Source organism: Saimiri boliviensis, chromosome 3 (genome assembly GCF_048565385.1).
Source record: "Saimiri boliviensis isolate mSaiBol1 chromosome 3, mSaiBol1.pri, whole genome shotgun sequence".
NCBI lineage: Eukaryota > Metazoa > Chordata > Mammalia > Primates > Cebidae > Saimiri > Saimiri boliviensis.
This window is the reverse complement of record NC_133451.1, coordinates 85,252,467-85,269,345: the sequence shown is the minus strand read 5'-3', so window position 1 is coordinate 85,269,345 and position 16,879 is coordinate 85,252,467. Positions and strand designations below refer to the sequence as shown.

Here is a 16,879-nt window from a genome sequence, read left to right as displayed (position 1 = left end):
ACAAATATATGTAATAATTAAACATTTTTAAAATATGATTTGATACTGAAATAATTATAAAGTTGCACATTTTTGACTGAAATAAATACATTTTAATTTCAATCATTACCCACATGAGGTAAAAAATGAAAAGAAAGAGAAAGGAGATAATTTTCATATATATACAATTTGCTTCAATACCAAAATAATTCAATATATTAAAAAACCTCTTATCTTTTTATCTTTCCACTTTGACTGAACTATATATTGCAGCTCCTTTCTGCTTGAACACATTACATGAGGTTAGGAAAACCTTTCATTTATGGATATCTCCTTCTATCTCCGGAGGTGAAATACTCCCTTTCCCTCCAGTTTCATCACTTTCATTCCTTTAGTCCTGAACTAATACATTTCCCCATAAGCATATTTCTTACATTAAATATTTAAATGAAAGCAATCACTTCCTAAAGAAAATTAATTTTTTTCCTATTCAACCAAGTAAGTAAACTAATCCAATTTATGTTAACTGGTGCTTTACCATTTTAATATGGATATTCGGTTTTGAATTTATTATACTTTTGCTGAGAGTGGGGATGGAGGCACTGAATTACACACATACTATCCATGGTCATTATTTTTTTTAATTTAGGAGTTAATGTTTTCCAATATATTACAAAAGATAGTTTGCTAGCTTCAAGACAATATTAGGTAGCCTATAAAGCAGCTAATTCTCTCATCAAATGTACTAATTGCATTCGAGTCAAATTAATTGGTCAAAAGTAACTGTATCTGCTGTACACAGTTAATATATACATCTGCTGTACACAGTTAATATATACGACCAACCTTCTAAAGAAATTTGTAATTTGTATTCATTTTTTTTAAATGGTGTTTATAAATAAGTAAGCCAAGTCGCTCTGACAAAAACAGTATGCAACTAAAAAAAAAAACAAAAAACAAAAAAAAAAAAAAACAAAACAGTTTTGTTCTATTTTGAAACACATGTCCAGACTGCATTGCAAAATAGTATTTATTCGTAAGGATAGCAGAAGCTGTAGGTATTTGTAAATAATGTCTTTATCGTGCAGACTACAGAATATGCAATAAAATAAGCCTTTTCCACAAGCTTTTTCTTCTCAGAGATAAGGAGCCTACATCAGAAACCCTTAATCAAAAAATGAATATAAAACTATTATGATTGTATATCTGCATTCCTTCTCCAATCATTTACAATAGGACATAAATGTATGCTATTTCTTTAAAAGGAGTATAGTTCATTTCTGAACTCTATCAGAACATTGCTGAACCACTCAATGAGACCATAATTTCTCGCTGAAAAGTTCTGAATCTGCAGGCACTGGTAGCCCCCAGGCAAAACGGGATCCAGTAGGCAAGCTATTAGTGCTTGATTTACTTAATTCACAAGTGCTAGGTTTTCTGTATCCTGACCTCATTACCCCTTGCACAGAGACAGACAGTTCTACTGATATAAATGATAGAGAATGGCAGACATGTTTACAAAGACGGCCTCTGAGACCAAGAGAGGAAGCCCCCTGGAGCTGAGGGGCTGGCCACTGTGGGCGCGCACGTCGGGCAGAAATCCCTCGCTTGGGCGGGCACAACTGCCACCTGCAGCAGGTTCGCCTACCAGGAATACATGTGTGTCTATGTGTGTGTTGCGCGGTGGTGAAGCCGGGGTACAGAAAGGGGAGAAGCTGTGACCCATCTGTCGCCTCAATTTGCAGAACACCAAGCCATGCGTACAGATAAAAGTCCTGTGCCCAGAAAAATTCCCCCAAAGGGACCTCTCTGCAGCCCAGCAAAGAAACCTTGCTGGCGAATTTCCGAAAAAGAAATCGTCGCATTAACGCAGAAAAGGCTGCAAGAGCCTGTCTCCGCTCAGCTCTCACGGATTAGCAAGTGAGAAGAGTTGAAGCCTGAAGCTGAGAGCGCTATGCATGATAATGACGCGCAGCCCCCCGCCCGCCTGCGCGTCCGCCAGTCCGCCGCGGCCAGTCCCGGCCGGTCTGGTTGCCAATAGGTGGGGCCAAGAGCATCTCGGAGCCGGCTCGGCAGTCTTTCTCAGAGCGGGGCCCGCCGTCGTCCCGTCGCCTTAGCTGCCTGCCTTGCGCTGCTACTCGGAGTTGACGGCAAGGCGCCGCTAGGCGAGGCGGATATCTGCGAGGCAGCCCCCGGGAGCGGTCTGCGCGCTCTCGCTTCCCCGCCTTTCCCAGGCGCCCGGGGCCAGTTTCGCCTCCGCGCCAGGCCCGGGGAGCGTGTCCGAGGAGGCGAGGCACGCGACTCCCAGTCCTTGGCGACACTGCCGCCAGCCCCTCCCGCCACCGTCTCAGAGACTCCACGCGAGGACCATAAAGCCAAGAGGACGTGAGAGGAAAGGGAGGCTGGGGGCACACCCGGCACCCCGGCACCATCTCACCACGCTGCGGCGAACTCAGCAGGCTCACGTTGCAAAACCACCTGTTCGATCCGAAGGGAGCTCCCCCTGCCTACCCCCCAACCCAGCCCAGTTCTTTTCATCTCACAGGTGACATCTCTGCTACCCAAAGATAATTGTTCCAATGGAGCAAATGTACATCCGGGAAAAAAATATGGAAGAGAAGAGTCAATTAAACTCCCTTTCCTCACACACTTAGAATCCCTCTGCACTTCCCAGCACACACACACACTCAAGGCAACTCGAGACCCCCAAGCATCCAGCCACATTCCACGATTCGCCGCGAAACAACAGCCCAAGTCGAGGTTCAAGCATCCACATCCTTCCAAAAAACTGAGCAAGTGTGAGGGAAGGGTAGCGAGAAGGGGCAGCGAACTGAAGCCACCTCCGAGACACACAGAGGGCGGAGAGGGGGGAAGCAAAGGGGAAAGCTTCGCGAACGGAAACGGGAAAAGTAACCACGAGCTGCACCAGCCCTTTCTTACCGATGTGAATGATCGAATCCGCATTTGCCGAGTCCCAGGTTCGAGACCACCAGACGGACAAAACCAAGAGCAAGGGGAAAACTTCCATCTCCTCCTATGCCGATTCTCTTGGAGGATGATTTTCTTTCAATTTTTTTTTTTTTTTTTTGACAGTCCAAAGAGTTTGAGGTCACAGTAGAGTTTAGCGCAGCTTTTTCTCTTTTTTTTCCTAAATTTCTAATGCCAGAGCAAAGCCTTTTATCGTCGCCGAGAAAGGCAGAGGGAATGACAGAAACAGCCCAGCCTGAGGAAACCTCCTTCGCCTAGCCGTGTCACTTGGAGGGGAATTCTGGCATCGCCAGAGTTGTTTGCAGTTTGGCTTTTGAAAAATATCTCCAGCCTCGACTGCTCTCGGGCAGGGGGGAGAGGCTGGAGCTCAGATCTTCCCCATGGCCGCGCGGGGGCCGCGGGTCTCCGGTCCCAGCTCCGCCGTAACTTCCAACGCTCCCTCACGCCGGATGTGCCCCCTGCTCTACAACCCCCCGACCAAAAAGGACCCCCGCCCCAACAGCCCGCAGAGAATCACTCGTCTTCGCTGCCAAAATCTAAGTGGAGAGGAAAGATGAGGAGATTCCAAGCGGAGCAGCCAGATTCCACCAGGGAGGGGTGGAAAGCCCTCTCCAACAGGGGTAGAAAAAGTGAACTTCAAGGTAATGCGGATAGTCATGCAGGAAAAAAAAAAAAATCCCTTTCTGCGCGAGGCGCGGAACGCAGCTCGGCTCGGCGCGGCGGGCCCGGGGAGCCGGTTTGCTGGGGCGCGGTGGCGGGGGAGTGACGCCGGGCGCGAGCAGCGGGGCCGGGCCGGAGCAGGGAAGCCGCCGCGGGCTGCAGGATGCGTTTGGAGCGGTTCGCCTGGCGGGATGCAGGAAGCGAGGCGCGAGCCTGGCAGCCTCAGCACCAGCCCCACGTTGCCTAGAAATGGATCACCTAGGAGAAGGAGCGAGCCCGCGAGAGAGCGGTGCTGTCAGGCGGAGAGAGGGGGAAACCGAGAGAGGAAGAGCTTCTCTCTAATAACCACCTCCTCCCCCTATCTGCAATACAAGGGAGAAACAAAATAGTGCTCTCGTTTCCCATGGAATCTTCAACCGGGACTGAGAAAAGGCAGGACTGTAAGAGAAAAGACATGGAAGCTTTTTTTTTTTTTTTTTCTTTTACGAGGTTAAATGCAACCTAAAAAAGCCACCCCACTTATTTAACCTTGCTATTCTCTAACAGGTATCAGACTTTTTCTAGTCTTTGCCTGGAATTAGTCACATTGGTTGAAAACAAATTAGGGACACCTGGTCACTTAGGGAGATAAAGACCTAGAAAGCTTTTAATGAGATTTCAATTATAAAGTTATAAAAAGGAGAGAACGTGCTAATTACCTTTTATACAATGATTTTGTTTTTCTGTCTCCAGTGTATTTTTTAGGCAATCGGGATACAGAAAGGTTCCTGAAATCCTTTCTATTGATAGAAATTCTTCTCTATCAGGTTACAGAAGATCTTGAAATTTTAAATAATAATAATAATAATTAAATAAAACAGAAAAATGTTTCAGTGAAACGTTTGGTCAAAATATTTCATTGAATAGCTTGATAACCTATGCAGATAAATTCAAAATAAGGAAGTTGGTTAATCTCTCTCCCATGGAAAAAGCTGAGGAAGTCCTGAATGACAGCCTTCCAGTCTCCAGAGAAAGGATTTTCTGCAAGCTTATTCCTTAAGATAAAATCCTGATCATTGTGACTTCTTTTCTTATAATGATTGACTTATATCAATCTGGCCTCATTGCAAACTGGAGATTTGTTAACACAATCAAGTGACTAGTTGAAGTCAGGTATTAATGTCATAATATTGTTTCAATTATAATTGGTATTCTTTGGGAATGTTGGATGTGCGGATGTCAAACTCATCACATAACCTTTCAGAGCCTTGCCTCCAAGTTTGGCAAACCTCTTTTCTTCTAATTCCTTCCCTTGAGCCCTTCTCTCTAGCCTGCTGAATTGGGTTACTATTTTTCCAGACACAATTGTACAATCTCTCTTCTGACTGTTTTCATTCATCTTGTACATATTTTCCTGAACATTCCAGAAAATGCTTTGCTGCCATATTTTTACTTATGTCAATATTTCTGCTTGGAAAACACGTATTTGTCCTCCCAGTCACTCTCCCTTCACCATCTCAAGGGCTAGTTCAAATTCCTTTGCCCATGAAGTGGTGTCCATTCCTTTAATACGGAATAAATCCATCTATCTTCTATGCTCCCATAACACACTGTACCTTGTATTAGAGTTAGACAGGATGACTTCTAAATTAGATTATAAATGCCTTGAGAGTGAACACCAAAGCTTATTCACATTTTATTCAACACAGCATTTTACAGAGAACCCCTTTGTTGACTTGAATTTCATCACTTCCTCCTGAATCTGGAACAAACCAGTGCTTCCAAGACACATTCACTGATTAATTACTGTCAATTTTTATCATTCTTTTGTCTCTTGTTTCCATTAGTAGACATTGACTCAATATTGATTATATTAATGTTGGTGTTAATGTCATTTTACTTTTTTATAAAGAGTTCTGATGCAATTCCATAGATTATACTTTGCTGATACAGATAATGAATTGAAAAAGTGATGCACTCCCCCATAGCTTGATTCAAATGTTATTTACAGTGATATTCTAAAAATTAAAAGGTCACAGTGTATTCTATCAAAAAAAATACGATATAACCATTTAACCTGAAAAGAACACCACCATGATATCTTAGGATATGAGAACTGGGAAGAACTTGAGAGCATTAACTAGTCCAGTCCTGACTTAATGAATGTCTGTCCTGGAAACAGTCAAATATTGTATAGTCATATTCATACTGTTTCCTCTCTTGGAAATTTGTTTTAATGTATTGTGAGCAAAGCATTTTCATTATTCCAAAATCCTCCAATTTAGTAGTTTTCAAATGTATATTCCCTTTGAAATAATCTGGGAAGCTTTTTAAAATGATCACTTAAGGCAAATTTAATCAGGATCTCTGCAGTTTAGGGCATAGCCTGTAATATATTCTAAAGCCTCTATAGTGGCTCTGCTATGTAGCCATCCTTAAGAATCACTGTTCTAATACTCAGACATTTAAATAAGTCTGGGTGACACATCACAAAAGTTTTGAGGTATAATAACCACTCCTGCCAATCAGAAGATAAAATGGAACTATGAGTTTTAGCTTTCCAAAAGTTACACAAGAAAGTTAGTATAAATTTAACTTTAACCTTAACTGTTGAATTTTTCAAGAATAACAGTCTTTTTACTATTGGAATAATTTCTACATTCAATGACTCCTACTTAATAAACATACATTAATTATATCTTCTACTATTTTACAAAATTTTCTGTCATTATGTATATTTAGTTAGGGATACAAATATTTATCATGTGTGAGTTAGATATTAAATTCCAGAAGATAAAATATGAATTCACTGGTTGTGCATATTAAATGTTTTAATGACAGCTATCTGTTGGTTTCATTAAGATTGCCTAACTCTAATTCAAGCCTTATTATATGGAAATGGTGATTGTATCTGGCCCACTGTGCTTAAATTCAAACCTTGTGAAATTCTGGCATATAGCACTCATTAACTGAAGTTTTATAACAAATGACTAACTGTTTAAAAGTTAATCAGTTAAACTTTTAAACAGTTAATCCTTATAACAAATAATTTATGTGGTGGGTTTTTTCTTCCAAGGTGGAGATTGTTACTTCATTCAGGCATTGGTTGTGATATGAACGTCAATTATTTGAAGAAATAATAGATAACCTGAACTGCCTCAAGCTTTAAACGAATACATCTTTTTTTTTTTTTTTTTTTTTTTTTTTTTTTTTGAAAAACAGACTTTGGAGAAACACTGATTTGCACTGGTGAGGGAACTACAAATGCTGACTCCCTCAATCTTGTACAATTGTGGAAAGAAAGCAAGGTAATAGAATAGAAACTCTTGGAACATATAATTCTTTCATTTTCACTGTTAAAATGCTAAGAATACCAATGCTTAAATTTTTAAAATCAGCTACTTATTGTTATAATAGCAGTAAGTCAACTTACATTGGTCAATTTTAAGACACTGTTAAATAACATTTTAATGACTCAAGTTTTATTTTAGTATAAAAAATATATACATTTATGAGTCAACTTACTTGAAACTTAAAGAGTTGTTTTTAAAAGAATATAATCAAAATGGGACATAATAAAATTTGATCATTATTTCTAATTCTTTATCATTATATTATTAATATTATAAATATGGCTAGTCAGAAAAAAGATTCCAGGTACATTTCAACCTTAATATGAACATGAAAGGAAAACTGTAAAAGGGCAAAGACTGACCATCTATAGATACAAATAGTTGTAGTAAGTGGCTGTAAAATTGTAATTGGGATATTTATTTGCAGATATGAAAAACATAAATTCCTTTTGGTTGAAGGACTGAAAGAACAACTTTTGTACTTGGCACAACAAGACGTTCAGAGCTCATTGAGGCTTCAGGGGCTTTCTCATTCAGTGTCTTGTTTTTCTGGACAACAATAGGAAAATCGAGTTCTGTAAGTTTTACTAATTTTGTTGGAAGCCTTAAACTTAGAAAGCATATTTTTTTTAACTTTTAAATAAGCTTTGAAAAAATACTTAAATTACATATTCCTATATAACATATTTACACTAGGCATATCTTGACCTCATTTTTTTCAGGTCAGCTTCATACTGACTTACCACTTACCACTCTGTCAAACTATTTTGTCTGTGACACTAGTGGAAATCTTATCCTCAGTGATAGCTTGTATCTCCCTCCCTTCTCTCTTCCTGCCTCTGTTTCCTTCCTTTCCCTTCCATCTCTTTCCCTTCCCTTCCCTTGCCCCCAACTTTCCTTCCTTCTAAAATAAACTTGTAATCACTTCTTTACAAGGCTTTCTATAAATCTACAAAGCTGTAAATCTATAGCCCCTTTCAGGACAACGTCTTATTATCTTCTAACTCAATGAGATACAAATTCTAACCAAATTTTGCAATTTGAATGATTAATAAATATGAGTGCTTTACAAACATCTATTATTAAGGTTGGTTCAAGTGAAAAACTTCTACTTTTAATGTTTTCTTATGGTCTATACATTAGCAATGATACTGAACTTTTAGAAACAGGGATTCATGTACATTAATAATTCTTTTAGTTGCCTTATCTTTTCTGTTGAAATGTTGACGTGGCGTTTCAAGAGAAATGTTAACAAGCACCAAACACTGGTTGATGGAGAACAAATGATGACTTGTAACCCAGAAGGGACATGTTATTGAGATTGGCCCCTCAATACATTATATCCTGTCCCCACAAGATGGCAGCCATGCTTGATGTAGATTTAATCAGCTTATTTTTTGAATGTCTCAACTCTTTACAGCTTAAAAGGATATTATTAACTCATACTTATCAAATAGCTATAATGAAGCAAACTTTATATTTTAAGGGTTTTTTTGGCAACTTGAATTTCTAAAGTTTTATTTCTTCTAGTACTAAAACTTTCATAATGAAGTAAGAGGTTTCTATTAGAAGGCTTCAATAAGTATCTGTTTCATTCATATTCTCTCTGGTTTGATCACTTGCTTAGAAATTAAAGACCAATAGAATAATCTTTAATAAAATGCCACTCCTGAGTTATGGGATGAGTAGAACACTGAAACATTATTTTGTGGTTCAAATTTCTGGCATAAATATTAAAGTTTCAAAAATGAGTTGGTTAATATAGCTATTTGCTTTTTTAAAGAATAAATATTTTATATATCTTGAAATAAGAAATCACACTTTGCCATGGGAAAGAAATTTTCTATCAGTTTTATCATTGATCTTTTTCATGTGACGTATCAGTTGAGGCAAATATCTGAATATATCAAAAGCAAAAAACAATTGTATTATGTCAACTATAGTGAATATAAGCATTTTTAATCCTGAAAACTCAACTTTTATCTTTCCATAATTAACTTTATGGAATTAATTTTTTGTAAAATATTTGTCTAGACACATAAGCGACTCAGTAGAGAATATACTTATGGAGTATGATGCAGATAAACTGTACATTTTGGTCTAAAATATATTGTATTTTATAATAGCACATATGAGGAAAATGTAAAAAGAGAAACAAAAACAATATATTTATAATATATCTATAGATAGACTGAAGATTTTAAAGGAGTCATAGAATTTACAATCATTTCATTTCCTAGTGGGTAGGTATATAATTTGTATATAATTAAATGAAATAGATGTCTTATTCCTCATTGGTTTTGCTAATTGGTGATGAGTTTAAGTATTTAACAGATTATGGATAAATGAATGAATTAATGCAGACGTCCCCAAACTACAGCTCGTGGGCCGCATGCAGCCCCCTGAGGCCATTTATCTGGCCCCCAGCTGCACTTCAAGAAGGGGCACCTCTTTCATTGGTGGTCAGTGAGAGGAGCACAGTATGTGGCAGCCCTCCAATGGTCTGAGGGACAGTGAACTGGTCCCCTGTGTAAAAAGTTTGGAGACGCCTGAATTAATGAGTGAATGAAAGGATAAAATAAAAAATTTTTAATATTGTGGAATATTACCCATGCAGCATAATACAAAATCATCTTATCTCCAAGATAGATAATTGAGCTATCAAGTTTTCTCTTTATAAGATTATTTTGCCTGTTTGTCAGTCCCATAGTTCACAACACAAATAGAGGTTATCCATTTGGTCTAGAACAGATGCAAGATATTTTCAAAGGGTTCTTTGGAATATGTCAATAAAAATTATTTCAGCAATAGAAGCCAAAATATGAAGCTCTGCCCAAATTTAACTTGACCTATTTGCAGTATGGTTTATGTGACTAAAGAGAATGCCGAATTGGGGATAGTTGGACACTAAATTTACTGTAGATCTTACAAAATTCACCTAAAGTTTGTTAATATAAAATTTGTTACATTGTCAACATTTTGTTTGCTCTCCTTTTTCTAAACTTTGCTGCTTTTTCAGATTTTTTATTTTATCAAGAGAGCTTAACCATAAAGAATTAGATACCACAAAATCAAAATTGTTAAAATAAGACAATATTTATACATTTTAAAATGCCAATGTGGGCCGGGTGCGGTGGGTCAAGCTTGTAATCCCAGCACTTTGGGAGGCCGAGGCGGGTGGATCACGAGGTCGAGGGATCGAGACCATCCTGGTCAACATGGTGAAACCCCGTCTCTACTAAAAATACAAAAAATTAGCTGGGCATGGTGGCACGTGCCTGTAATCCCAGCTACTCAGGAGGCTGAGGCAGGAGAATTGCCTGCACCCAGGAGGCGGAGGTTGCGGTGAGCCGAGATCGCGCCATTGCACTCCAGCCTGGGTAACAAGAGCGAAACTCCGTCTCAAAAAAAAAAAAAAAAAAAAAAAAATGCCAGTGTGGTTACAAAATATCTAAACTAGCATTTCCCACATTGAGATCTATGGAATACTTTGTCATGAGAAAAATTTTTAAAAGGATGCTTGATGGCCACATAATACTGTAAAATGCTAAGTAGATATTTTATTCTATAGATCCACAGTGTAAATTAATCTGTTAAAAGTCTAGAGAAGTCTCCTAGGAAACAAATCATTAACCTGTATTTAACCTAGTATGTCCCAATGTTTTTAGCCATCAACTTCCCTATTTAAAGTACATAATAAACACTCTTTGTTACACTGTTGCAATGCATTTTCTAAATTCCAAAAGTAAAAATTATTATTTTTGTTGTTGATGATGATGATTTCTCTTCTGTTTTTGGTCATTTGTATTAGCCACATCACAAATCTTTATGCTGGAGTATCATATCTGGAGAGAAATTCTGGTGTGTGCCATAATAGAAATTTCTAATCTCTGTTTTGAACATCTATGATGGAAGAAAGATATATCCTTAAGCAATAATCATGTTTTCATTTAAAAATGCTTTTTAGATTTCTGCTTATGGTTAGGATATAAAACTTTAGGAAAGCATTGTTGTGATCCTAACAAAGAGAAAATACTGGACGATATATACAAATATAACTTTTCTTAAACCCATCAGACAGCTGATATGGCAAGACAACAAAGTAAATTGAGTACAAAGGGGTAGCAAGTACTTTGAGTATGAGACAGGACATTAAAACTGTTTCATTTTAGCAGGACACCTAAGGGGCTGCCATAGAAGGAGATAAGAAAAAAAAATCCAAATTTTAATGAATCCCTAAAAGCTTACTGTGAACTACAAAAAAAGTTAGAATGCCTGAGAACATAAACACAGGGCATTTTCATTCAATTATAAGCTAGTCTATGGATACTCACAGGAGTTCATGGGAAAGACTGAGGACCAGGAAGGATAGCTAAATGCTAAAGGCATGATAGGGGTAGAATAGCCTCAAACTATAGTCCGCTTTCCTGCACCCTTCTCTATAGGTAGAAAAAAGCTTTACGCTGATTAGGGAGGAAAAACAAACTCTTATCCCCAGTGTCCAAGCAAAGATCCAATGCTCTGTAGATCAAAGCAAAACTCATCAGCTTCTGGAGAAATGTTACTGAACCTTCCTTTCTGACATCAATCAAAGATCACTGTTTAGGGGATAAGAAATGAATGAAAGTTTTCCTACTTTGGAGAAGGGATATGAAAACCTTTATGGATCAGGATATTATGTTGATATAAAGCAGAGATATACTCTTGCTGGGTGCAAAGAGGGAAAAAAATGTATCTCTATTGTTTAAGATACTTCAGAGATATAAGTCTGAATCTAGTCCTCTTTGAGAGGAGAGAGACAAGAATAATAATAAAAACCTATTCCTGACACTCAGGCACTTAGATGTTGTCCAAGACTGAACCTGCACCTGAAGAACCAAAAATTTGCTTCCTACCTCCATAATGAGTTTATGATTGAATAAAAAGCAGCTGCAGTCTACATAGAGGAAAGAGTGTAGATATAGAGACCCTCTATTTGGTACACTCATGCAGTGGATTCTGAAAGCTGAAGATGGAGCCAAAAAACTGATAAAGGTCTCCAACAGCACAGTCCTCACTCAATCACATGGTTCAGCCAGCCTACACTGAAAAAATTAGAAGACTGGCTAACAATGAGGGTGAGTATATCAAAAACAAAGCCCAAACACAACACAATTATTACTACCACCCTAAGACAGGAAGAGTTTTATACATTTCTGGCTATAAATGCTCTTCACTTCAGTCTCTATTGTTCTTCAATTTACAGTGTTTAACATTCACTGAAAAATTATAAGACAAACAAAATAGCAACAAAAAAAAAGCCATTTTCTAGAGCTAAAACATCAATTGAAAGAGTTTCAAACTCTTTGTTGAACTAATTGTTCACAATTAGTCAGATATTAAAACTATCAGGGAGTTTGTAAAAACCATGATTTAATATGTTAAAGGATATAGTGGTAAAGGTTAAGAACATAGATGAAAAGGCATTTTTTTCAACAAAAAAATGAAATCTGTTAAATCAAATAAAAATCCCTGAAATTTAAAACAACAAAAACAACAACAAACCATGATATCCGAATCAAATAATTACTTTGAGGGACTTGTCATTTCTGAGGGAAAAGCTTGTGAGGTTTATAGTAAGTTGATATAAAATATCCAAAATAAAACACAAAGAGAATTTTTTTAAAAAGCTGATTGGAGTATATAGGAGCTTTGAGACAATATCAAATGGCCAGACATGTGTATGTGTACTTTGATTCATAGAATAAAAAAGAGAATGAGAGAGAAGAAATGCTAGAAATTTTATTATAAAGGATGAGTTTCCAAATTTGTAAAAAAGAAACCAGAGATCCACAAAGCTCAGATAATTTCAAGGAGGATTTTTGAAAAATACAAAGCAAATAAGACTTTGGGAGATTATTAAGAAGGCACAATTGGTTTTGAAATGTGAAGATATAGTATTTGGGAGGGACCAGGGGAAGAATGATATGGTTTCACTGTGTCCCCACCCAACTCTCATTAGAATTGTAGCTCCCATAATCCCAGGTGTCATAGGAGGGACCTGATGAGAGGTAGTTGAATCATGGGGCAGGTTTTTCTGTGCCGTTCTTGTGATAGGGAATAAGTCTCACAAGACCTGATGGTGCCTTTGCTCCTCTTTTGCCTTCTGCCATGATTGTGAGTCCTCCCTCACCATGTGAAACTGTGAGACCATTAAGCCTCTCTTTTCTTTATAAGTTACCCAGTCTTGAATATGTCTTTATTAGCAGCATGATAGTGGACTAATACAATAGAAATCCACAAAGCTCAGATAATTTCAAGAAGGAAATTTGAAGAATACAAAAAACAAAAAGCACATAAACACTTCATAGGTGAACTTTGAAAAGACGTAAATGGAGAACCAATTTTCAGAGCAGCCAGAGAAAAAAGGAAACACTGGATTATAGACATAAAGATAAGAATTAGAGAATATTTCCAATTAAAAAAACTATGCAAGACAGAAGGCAGTAGAGTAGCATCTATAAGCTAAAAGGAAAAATAAACTCATCAATTATAACATTAAACCCAAGCAAAAAAAGTCTTTAATAGAAGAAGATAACATGAAAGCTTTCAGAAACTCAAAAGCTAACAGAATGTATGGCCAAAAAACTGCCACTACAAAAAATATTAAATATTTTAAATATCCATGTCTGGATTTCTCTGTCAAAGATGTATAATATAAAATGAAAATTTGGATTTACAGAAAGAAATGAAAAGTACCAGAAATACTAAAATAGAAAGTGAATATAAATGATACATATTTTGGTTTTTATAATCATTTTAGAATACCATTGCTTAAAGTTTTAAAAAATGCAAGGCATTGAAGATTGATAGCCGTTGTCAAAGTAAGATGTATGACAAAAATAGCACAAAAATATGAGAGAGAAAATGAAAACATAATGTAAAAAAAGCACATTATATAAGGTAATTACACTGTAAAACAAAGTACAATATTATTCCAGGGTATACTGTGATAGGTTAAGGTGCATATTATAAGACAAGAGCAAACAAATAAAAATATATACCATGAATAATCCAAAATGGAGATAAAATAGAAGACAAAATATTCATTTAAACAAAAAATGTAGGAAAACAGAAAAATAACAAATGAACTGATGTGGCGAGGAGGGAAAAAAATTTAATTTAATACCATCAATAATTACATTAAACATAAATGATCTGAACATTTCAATAAAATGTCTGTTGTCAGACTGGATAAAAATTCGAGACTCAATTGTATGCTGTATGTGTGAAATCCACTTTAAATATGTAAATATGAATATGTTTAAAGGAGAAAAAAATATGAATCATGCAAAAATGAATCAAAAGAAAGCTAGAATGACTATATTAATACCAGAAAGAGTTGACTTCAGAACAAACTTGTTTACTAGCGATAAATACCACTACAGGAAAACATAGGATTGATTCTTTAAAAAGATACAGCAAATATGTTTGTAGGGATCTCACAATAAGACATTAAAATAAATAAACAAAAGTGATATTACTATAAAGTTCCATACATTTTGATATGTTGTTTTGGTTTTCTTTCATTTTGAGGTTTTTTTTTTTTTAATTTCTTTTTTCTTTCTTTCTTTCTTTTTTTTTTTTTTTTTTTGGTGGAAACAAGAGTCTTGCTCTGTCACCCAGGGTAGAGTGCACTGTGGAGATCTCAGCTCACTGTAACCTCCGCCTCCCAAGTAAAAGTGATTCTTCAGCCTCAGCCTCCCAAGTAGCTGGGGTTACAGGCACGTGCCACCATACCTGGCTAATTTTTTTTTCTTTTTTTGTATTTTTAGTAGAGACGGGTTTCACCATGTTGGCCAGGCTGGTCTCCACCTCCTTCCTCAGGTGATCTATCTGCCTCTGTCTCCCAACGTCCTGGGATTACAGGCATGAACCATGGCACTGCCTAAAGTCCTTTTGATTTCTTCTTTGATCTAATGGTTGTTCAAGAGTGTGTTATGAAATTCATATGCATGCATTAAGTGTCCCATTATATTAGTTATTGATTTCTAGATACATAATAATGGGGTCAGGTAAGCTATTTGTATAATTGTGATCTTAAATTTGGTAAAACTTCTTTGTGGCCTAACATGAAACCTATTCTGGAGAATGCTCCACGTGCACATGAGGAGAATTTATACTCTTCAACTATTGGTGGATAAGTTATGTATAAATCTGTTGAGCCCATTTGGTCTATAGTGTTATGCAAGTCTGCTATTTTTTTTTTTTCACTGATTGTTGTATGTTCTATTACTGAAGATGGGGTATTGAAATCTGCATTTTTGTATTGCTATCAATTTTTCCTTTCAAATTTGTCATTATTTGTTTTATATGCTTAGTTGATCCAGTGTCAACTGCATATTAGAATATTGGAAAAGCAGTAATGAAGGGCAATTTATAGCAATAAATGCCTAATTTCAATAAGAAGAAAAATCCCAAACAGTCTAAATTTACATCGCAAAGAACTCAAAAAAAAAGCAGACCAAACCTTACCTTAACAGAGGAATAAAATAATAAACATGAAAGTAGACATAAATCAAATAGAGAATAGAAAAATACAGAATAAATCAACAAAATTAAGAGTTGCTTTTTTGAAAATAAAAACAAAATAATTAGATATTTGAATTGACTAAAAAAATAAAGAAATTAAAATAAATATACATTGTACAATGGATGCCTCAAAAATAATAAGTAGCACAGGGGACTGTTACAGGCAATTATATGTTAACAAATTGGATAACCTAAAGGAAATGAATAAATTCCAAGAAATATACAAGCTACTCTGACAGAATTAGGAAGAATTGAAAGCCTGAAAAGACCATTTACTTTTTAAAAGTTAAGCAGTAATCAAACCATTCCCCCCACTACCACCCCTGGCCACAAAAAAGACTGGGATCAGATGACTTTTAACAGTTCTGCCAAAATTTCCAAGAAAAAAGTGATACTAATCTTTCTTAAACTATTATAAAAAAAAATAGAAGTAGAAGTAGTGGGAATACTTCTAAACTCATTTAATGAAGCCAGCATCACCCTTATCCCACAGCTGAATGAAAATGCTATCAAATAAATTTACAGGCTAATATTTGTGATGAACATTGATGCCTAAGTCCTCAGTAAAATACTAGCAAACTGAATTCAACAATGCATGAAAAAGATTGCACATCATATATGGCCAAGTTGGATTTCTTCCTAGGATGGCAGGTTGGTTTAACACAGTCAATAAAATAGATATGATACACCACATTAATGGAATTAAGTGTAGAAACCACGTAATCATCTTAAGAGAAGCAGAAAATGCAATTGACAACACTCAACATTAGTTCATGATTAAAAATTTTTTTAAATAAGTATTAAAGGCAATTTTCTTCTATTTTTAGATTTTTTAAATTTTATTTTTATTTTATTCTATTTTTTAAATTTTCTTTTTAATATATTGTATTTCACTTTAGATTCTGGGATACATATGCACAACATGCAAGATTGTTGCATAGGTACATACATGGCAATGTGGTTTGCTGCCTCCATCCCATCACCTACACCTGGCATTTCTCCCCATGTTATATCTCCCCCTGTTATCCCTACCCCAAACTGTACCTCCGCTAGTCCCCCAACAGACCTCAGTGTGGGATGCTCCCCTCTCTGTGTCCATGTGTTTTCAAGATTCAACACCCACCTATGAGTGAGAACATGTAGTGTTTGTTTTTCTGTTCTTGTGTTAGTTTGCTGAGAGTAATGGTTTCCAGATTCATCCATGTCCCTATAAAGGACATGAACTCATCGTTTTTTTATGGCTGCATAGTATTCCATGGTGTATATGTGCCACATTTTCCTTATCCAGTCTATCATCATTGGGCATTTAGGTTGGTTCCAGGTCTTTGCTGTTGTAAACAGTGCTGCAA

General features: G+C 36.5%; 1 protein-coding gene across 2 annotated transcripts in view; it reads right to left on the bottom strand.

Annotated features, from left to right (window-relative positions):
- GRID2 (glutamate ionotropic receptor delta type subunit 2) overlaps nt 1–4,028 on the bottom strand; it is a 1,500,723-nt gene extending 1,496,695 nt beyond the window's left edge. For both annotated transcript variants that reach the window (XM_074396451.1, XM_003924021.4), the window contains exon 1: nt 2,920–4,028. In XM_074396451.1, coding sequence (XP_074252552.1) covers nt 2,920–3,007 — 88 coding nt within the window. In that variant the 5' untranslated portion in view covers nt 3,008–4,028. The remainder of the gene's footprint in view (nt 1–2,919) is intronic.
- Nucleotides 4,029–16,879: the final 12,851 nt, after the last annotated feature.